General features: G+C 43.5%; 1 protein-coding gene across 1 annotated transcript in view; it reads left to right on the top strand.

Moving 5' to 3' along the window:
• Positions 1 to 496: 496 nt before the first annotated feature.
• The window catches only part of LOC311137192 (partitioning defective 6 homolog alpha-like), a gene marked incomplete at both ends in the record, with an annotated part of 32075 nt that continues 24686 nt past the window's right edge, over positions 497 to 7885 (top strand). The window contains 2 exons of the mRNA XM_084171552.1: positions 497 to 592; positions 4127 to 4349. Coding sequence (XP_084027678.1) covers positions 497 to 592; positions 4127 to 4349 — 319 coding nt within the window. The remainder of the gene's footprint in view (positions 593 to 4126; positions 4350 to 7885) is intronic.

The following is a 7885-nucleotide window of genomic DNA, read 5'->3' as shown; positions in this document are numbered from 1 at the left end:
TCCACTTATATAAGTACATTTGTAACAGCCAAAACATTAAGAAACTTCTATTCAATCAAATAAGCTTCACGTAATTTGACACTTTCTCATAGACCTCCATACAAAAAAAGGCTTATCTGGGACAGATTTTGGGCGGAGTAAACCCTCTCGTTTCGCCTCTTTCCTCTCTGACTATCTTCATTTATCCACCATCTTTGGCCTTGTCTCACCTTCTCTGTCTCCAGGGCAACACCAACTGAAACATTTCATCTGACACCACGCACGACCCCATCCCCGCCTTCAAGCGGCGTGTCTATGTGACGTCATTGTTATTGAGGCAGTGGTGTAGCTCTGCCCATCGCCCTTTTCCCATACATATCTGATTCCTATTACAGCACCAGGACTGTTCAAGGACTGTACCTGTGCGTCTATCTAGCCCCCACGTTGTTGCGAGCAAATGAGCTTACAACGAAGTGACTGACTATCTACTCAAACCCGTTTCGAGGAAAGCCTGTGGATGGTTCTATCCGCCGGGGTTCAACGCGCAAACATGTCAAGGCATCAGAGGACCCCCTTGAAAAACACGGACAATGTGGTCGAGGTCAAGAGCAAAGTAAGTGGCTGGCTAATTCATTTCACATTCATAATGCGGTTACAGTGGAACGAACCGGTAGACAGCGGTTTATTGGTTGGTAGGCTACCGTATCAGGCACGCGCATGGGCTACAAAATCAAGATGTAGCCTATAAATGGGATCTGTCCGTATTGCGCTATCTGTCACAACGGCGCTCTTGAATCCCCCACTAAACTAATCATATTAGAGCACGAAACACTGATGTTGGTGTGTCCTCATTTTATGCTTGTCACCACGACGTTCCGGGCGCGAGCGTGGAGCGTGTCTGTCTGTCTCTATCCATGGGGTTACCACAGTCACAAAGTCATATACCCCGCCCATTTCTAAAATGTGTCTACTTAAAATCTGATTTTAAACCTAACCCTAACAATAACCACACTGATAATCTTATACCTAATCCTAACCTTAAATGAGCCCAAAAGGCACATTTTTGTTTTCATAAATTTATACGATATAGCCAATTTTTACTTTGTGGCTGTGGTAACTAGTGGACAGAAACCGCAGGCCAGGAGGCTATGACAGTTCGCATGGTCGCTCTCTGCTCTGAAAGCGCACTGTCAGTTGCTGTTTCTGTGATGCATTGTAGCGCGCTGCTATGGTGCAGAATGGAGCGTAACTGTACGTGGTTAATTAGAATATAGGGCCTGGCTAATTAATTAGGCTATGCATGAAACATGGTAGTAGGCCTAGTAGCGATACTACAAACCATATGGCTTCTAAACCCCACTGTTTATGAATTGCCCCATAATTGAATAGGCCATAGGCCATAGTAGCCAATACAATACCGTAGCCTACCTGTACAAATTATCATAAATATAATTATATATTTGTTATCATTTATCATCATCATCATCATTCTCATCCTCATCAGTTAAAACCAACTGACCTTCTGTCAATTATACTCTGACATATTGGTTAAGTTGTCCTTAATAACAGTGAGGACAATACTTCTTACACACATTGTCTGTCCAGGCAACAAATATGTTTTTGCAAATGTACAACTTGCAATGGGTCCATGGATCCCCCGAAGATAAAGAGTACTCAAAGAGCTAGGAATTCAACAGGAATAAAGTTGTTGCAAAAATAATCTAATTATAGCTGTCACTAGATCTCAAATTCAATAGTGTTTGTAGTTTTCCTTTTTTAGACTGCATGTTTTCATTTCAAGACAAGAATGAGCTAGTGTGAAAAGTAAAACCCATGCCTCCATGCACTTCTTTCTCAGACAAAGCAAAATTGGTAACTGAGTTTATGTAAAAATAAAATAAAAAAATAGGGTTAATAACTGATGATCACTTTTTCAATTTGACTATTGTTGTTCACTACAGGTCAGAATCTTTAAATGCCCAGTTCATTCAAAAACGTGATTTTCCTGTGTTTTATATATATTTTATTGCTAAAGAGCTGTTTGAAAAGACCACCTGAAATCTCAGCTTGTTTTGGTGGGATAGAGTTTTGGCCTGCCTCAGGCGGTAAATTAGTTAATAGACCAATAAGAAAGAGAGTTCCAAACCTCTCTGCCCAAAACAGCTAGTTTTTGGATTTCCCCTCCACACTCAGCCCACACGAAGACAGTCCTAGCAAAATTCTTGCTTGAGAAATTGCTCTTTGCTAAGAAGCTATTTTTGTTTCTTCTTGACCATTTTAATTGAAAACAATCACAGTAAGGTACTTAATTGTTACCCAGAAATGATTTGATATTGAGATAAAAATAGCTGCCTTGGAACTTTAACAACCTAGTATGGTCCTAATGCACAGGTCATGTGTGTTTATCAAATTCAGACAATATGCTACTGATTGTGGTGTTAAACTCTAATGGGGAAATCTATACAGGCAATATCTCTGCAGTGTAATGTGCAACTGCCTCACTGTCTGTCTCTCTGGCTCTCCTCAACAGTGATTTTTAACAACTTGTTGACAGTGGATTCTTTCTAATTCTGTTAGTATCTCAAGTATGTGCCTCAGCAGCAGCACTGCATCTTAAAATGGTTCGAAGACAAATAGGCCCATCGTTTGCTCCCCTGTTCTCCAGCCTTTAACACGGTTCTCCAGAGGGATGGCTTCTGCAAACTAGTACAGCCTCTCTTGACTCATTGACACCCTGGGATGATTGGGAAAACAGTAGAATCTTCTACACTAACTTGTCCAGCACTCACTCACTCATTGATTTGTTTTCTCACACATTTACCATCACCTTCTATATTCACACACTCAAATGCTCTTTCACTTGATAACTTTGTATGAAGGTGATATTTAGGCAGAGTTGATTTAATCAGAATTGATAGAAGCCATTCTGCCCATACAGTAATTTACTGTATCCACCCAAATGGCTCATTAAGGTATGAAGAGAACTAAGGAATTATAGCTAAACTGTTTGACTTCGCTCTCCAGAGTACATTCCTTGATATCATTACAAAATGAAAACTCCATGTCCTCATAGATACCACCATCAGAGGAGGGGAGATAAAGAGCAAACAGAGATGATGTGTTAAGACTTGAGATGAGAGTGTGCATTGTATCTCTGATGATCATTATAAATATGGTGATTTCCCCTGCAGCTCTGCTCTGATCTTTGTGAAATAGACTGAAGCTCAGAAGCTGTGTTATATGTGAATGGGTGGAAATGGCATAATCAGTCACCCTTTCTGCTCAGTAAAGCATGCAATATATTCTTCTTCTTCAAAAGTAAACCACTGCAGAGGTACAGTCGTGAGAGGAAAAGGAGATTAGGCCCTTGACCACTCATTTTCTGTAAGGATCTACAATCACTCACAAAGTACATCTCCCATTATTTGTTTCAGTCTGTAAATACGGTTGGACACATAAACCAGTCAATCATGCTATTATGAAAACTGGTGGTGCACCATACAGTACTCTCCAGTCCACTCCATACTGTCTAGCTCTGTTTGCCCATCCTATCTCTGCGTGCCTGCCTGTTTTTCCTTCCCTGTGTAATCTGTATCAGTCTGCCAATCTGTTGTCTATCTGTCTCCCTGTCTTTGTGATTGAGGAAGTCTATATCCCCATATAAGGATTGCACATTATGTGAGAGGAGTGACACAACCTTCTGTATGATAAGCACCTCAGAGGTAAATTCACTGGCCGTGCAGGGCAGCAGCTCCACACAAACAAGCACATCTCACAGCTTGTGTTGTCCCCAAAACGATCTTTATGTATCTGTGCTACACGGCTACCTCACAATGACCCACACTCCACTGTGTTGCACCTAGTGAGACATCTCAGAACATGATCCCAGTTGTTACATACTGGACTATGTCTATATGTCTAGTTCTGTGTCTAGTCAAATTAATACCTAGGTTATGTTATGAGGACCAGAATGCATCCATGAAAAGGAATAGAGGTGAATTGTAAATTGTTTAGTGAAGGGCAATGTCATGGCCGAGGCTTTTATTGGAGTCTGGATCAATCGTCTGGGTTTTGTTGCTGCACCATTCTTTATGAGTTTGCTTTATTGCTTTCATGACACAATGTTCTCTGACCTTTTGTGTTCTAGTTTGAGGCGGAGTACAGACGTTTCGCTCTGAAGAAGAGCGGCACCGGTGGCTTTCAGGAGTTCTACCGGCTGCTGCAGACTGTTCACCGCATCCCCGGTGTGGAGGTGCTGCTGGGATACGCAGACATCTACGGTGACCTGCTGCCAATCAACAACGATGACAACTTCTACAAGGCCCTGTCCTCAGCCAATCCACTTCTCAGGATCATCATCCAGAAGAGAGGTGAGGCTGTAGCATGGAGAGAGGAATGGGAGGAGAGGGGAGAGGGGAGAGGGGAGAGGGATGGGGTGGGAGAGGAGAGTTATTTATAGGAGAAACCTCATTCCTCATTGTTAGCTTACATTGTTGGTTAAAGCTCTGTGCTATTGATGTTGACCTTATTTCACTGTATTCTGAGTCATGGGCTCCCGAGTGGCGCAGAGGTCTAAGGCACTGCATCTCAGTGCTAGAGGCGTCACTACAGATCCTGGTTCGATTCCAGGCTGTATCACAATCCGGCCGTGATTGGGAGTCCCATAGGGCGGCGCACAATTGGCCCAGCGTCGTCCGTGTTTGGCCGGGGTAGGCCGTCATTGTAAATAAGAATTTGTTCTTAATTAACTGACTTGCCTAGTTAAATAAAGGTAAAATAATATATTGTTCCAATGCCTGTTGACTGTTGAAGTGGCCTTGTCACTGTGTAAGTGAGTTGTTTGCCAGTGCTACTGTTGATGCTTGTTTGTTATAGGCACTGTAGATGTGTTTTAAATCAGTTGTCAATCATGAAAATGAGTTTCGAGGTGAGCTAGCAGAAAATTCTAGTGTAGTGCAGTGTGTAGTGTGTGTTCATGATTAAATACTGTGTTATGTCTTATGTTGTTGTGCAATTGTTAGCGATAATGGTTCTGCTGTTGACAGCTCTGTTTCTTACTGTGACTGATAATGAAAGTATGAGAGTCAGTCAGAGTGGTGATGGTGATGACGTTGTTGTTTGTATTGTGAGGGGATGAGTGTCTGGGGCTCTGCTCATTGTTGCCAGTCTGGCCTGCCTCAGTGGGTGGGGCTGTCTGGTGCTGTGCCAGCCCTCAGGAATGCAGAGACAGAGTGCTGTGCTGAGAGGAGATGGAGCTGGGGCTAAGGCTGGAGCTGGAGCTGGGGATGGAGCTGGAGCTGGGGGTGGAGCTGGAGCTGGGGATGGAGCTAAGGCTAGGGCTGGAGATGGAGTTGGGGCTAGGGCTGGAGATGGAGATGGAGATGGAGTTGGGGCTGGAGCTGGAGTTGGGGCTGGGGCTGGGGCTGACTCCTCACCCTTACGTCACTCTGCCTGCCCTGAAACACACTATACCTCAGATGCTCCCCTCTCTTCCTCACCACACACTTTGTCCTTCTCACCGCTCTCCCCCGGTCTGTTTCCAGCTCTTTATCGCTGTCTCTATCCCTCCATTCCTAATGCCCCATTACGGTCAGTGAGTTTGATCAAAACCAATTCTGCATTCCGGAAATTGGCCACTAATGCTTTTAAAAGTTGCTCCCCTATTGTTTATAGTCTAATATTTCTATGTTATGTTGTTTTATTGTTTTGTTTGTTTGCATAATTCATTTGGAAATGTTAATCTGGAGAATGGCTGCTATTGTTCCCAGTTTTAGAGTTCCATAATCAGCTCTGTTTTATTTTGTAACAAAGAAAAGAGCTTAAATGAAATTCCCATTATTACCCTTCTTTATTAGCCAAGTACAGCTGCTTTGTGATTGCTACAGGATGGAATCCATGACTCAATTAGCACTTTATATAATTATCCATCAGGCTCACAATGTTATACAGGCTAGTGGGGATAGATGGGTATTGTAGTTAACCATCTTTAGCTGTGGGTAGAGAGGAGAGAGGAGATTCCCTGTAGTGCCCTGTAGTTCAACCCCCCTCTGTGTGATCGCTGAAGCTCTAATGGTTTACTGTGCTATGTGTCAGTCAGAATAGAGATAGGCTGTGCAGCTTTGCCTCTCTATCCATGGCTCTCTGTGGGAGTGACTCCTGCTGCATCAGCACCAGGGCCAAGGCCTGGCTCTGCCTGTCATTGTGGGGAGCACAGAGCCCTCCCTGCTGGGGCCTGAGATGAGGTCAACACAGGTGTGGGTGGGAGCAATAACACTGGATGGACAAAGATGACGTGGATGCTTAGAGTGACACACAGGAATAGTACATTTCAGGAAGAGCAATATAAATGCTATTTGTGAGCTGCACTGAGAGGTATGGCTTTGTGGGTTGGTGGCTGGGGGAGTGAAGCTTAGAGGACGCCATGCGTTTTGCACAGACCAGGAGAGCGAGGAATGTAGCTAATGAGATCCTTGGGACTTGAAGAGAGAAACCCAGAAATGGAGAGATGGAGATGCAAAGTGAGAAATTGAAGCAGAAATAGAATGAGAAGGAGAGAAAGAGACTGCTAGAGGAAGTTCATAGTAATGAGATCTTTTTCCAATCCATCTCACTGTTTGCTACCTGTTCTCATCTACAGCATCTGCAGTATATGTGTGGAAGAAAGGCCTAGTTGAATAACAAAGCCATAGCTTGCACAGTGAATATTTTTCTGTTTATCTGTATATAAACAGGAAGCCATCATCCATGTATGCTCCAGGAGATCCAGCACACCTGCTTACAGACAAAGCTCTGATCATTAATTTGAATGGCTCTGGAGACAAAAGCAATCAGAATCTTTGAGCTCTATTTGTTCACTCAGCAGGAGTTTTTCTGTTCTGCTGCCACCGACTGACAACATAGCTACTTCCTGTTCTTATGGGGGATGCTCTTTAGTGTCCTGTCAGCCTTTCAACTGGCTAAGTGAGTGGCTATAGTTCCAATTACTAACCGTAGGGTAACAGGAAATATGTTTGTTCCCTCATCAAAATGCAGTTTCATTTAGTTTAGTTAGCATGTGCTAGTGTTTTTTCTTCTTCTTATTTTTAAGATTATACTATGCTGGTAGTGAAATCTTCATGAGTTATGCCTGGAAGTATTTATATTTAAAGGAGAATAAGAAGGCAGATTAGCCCCTGGTTTTCAAGCTCAGCTCAGCTCTCTCCCTCTCTCTCCCTCTCTTTCTCTCTTCTTTCTCTCATTCTCTCTCTCTCTCTCTCTCTCTCCCTCTCTCTCTCTAGCGTAGCTTTCTCAAAGGATCTATTTGTAAAAACCATGTTTTGAGGGGAACAGAAATACATATTTCCTGAGAGGGCTTATCGCTGTTACAGACATACCCATTTCCAGAGAGGGCTTATTGCTGTTACAGACATACCCATTTCCAGAGAGGGCTTATCGCTGTTACAGACATACCCATTTCCAGAGAGGGCTTATCGCTGTTACATACATACCCATTTCCAGAGAGGGCTTATCGCTGTTACAGACATACCCATTTCCAGAGAGGGCTTATCGCTGTTACAGACATACCCATTTCCAGAGAGGGCTTATCGCTGTTACAGACATATCCATTTCCAGAGAGGGCTTATCGCTGTTACAGACATACCCATTTCCAGAGAGGGCTTATCGCTGTTACAGACATACCCATTTCCAGAGAGGGCTTATTGCTGTTACAGACATGCCCATTTCCAGAGAGGTCTTATCGCTGTTACAGACATACCCATTTCCAGAGAGGGCTTATTGCTGTTACAGACATAACCATTTCCAGAGAGGGCTTATCGCTGTTACAGACATACCCATTTCCAGAGAGGGCTTATCGCTGTTACAGACATACCCATTTCCAGAGAGGGCTTATCACTGTTACAGACATGCC

Source organism: Coregonus lavaretus (assembly GCF_964263955.1).
Source record: "Coregonus lavaretus genome assembly, chromosome: 11".
NCBI classification, from domain to species: domain Eukaryota; kingdom Metazoa; phylum Chordata; class Actinopteri; order Salmoniformes; family Salmonidae; genus Coregonus; species Coregonus lavaretus.
The sequence above is the reverse complement of the archived record's forward strand: the minus strand, read 5'-3'. Positions and strand labels throughout refer to the sequence as shown.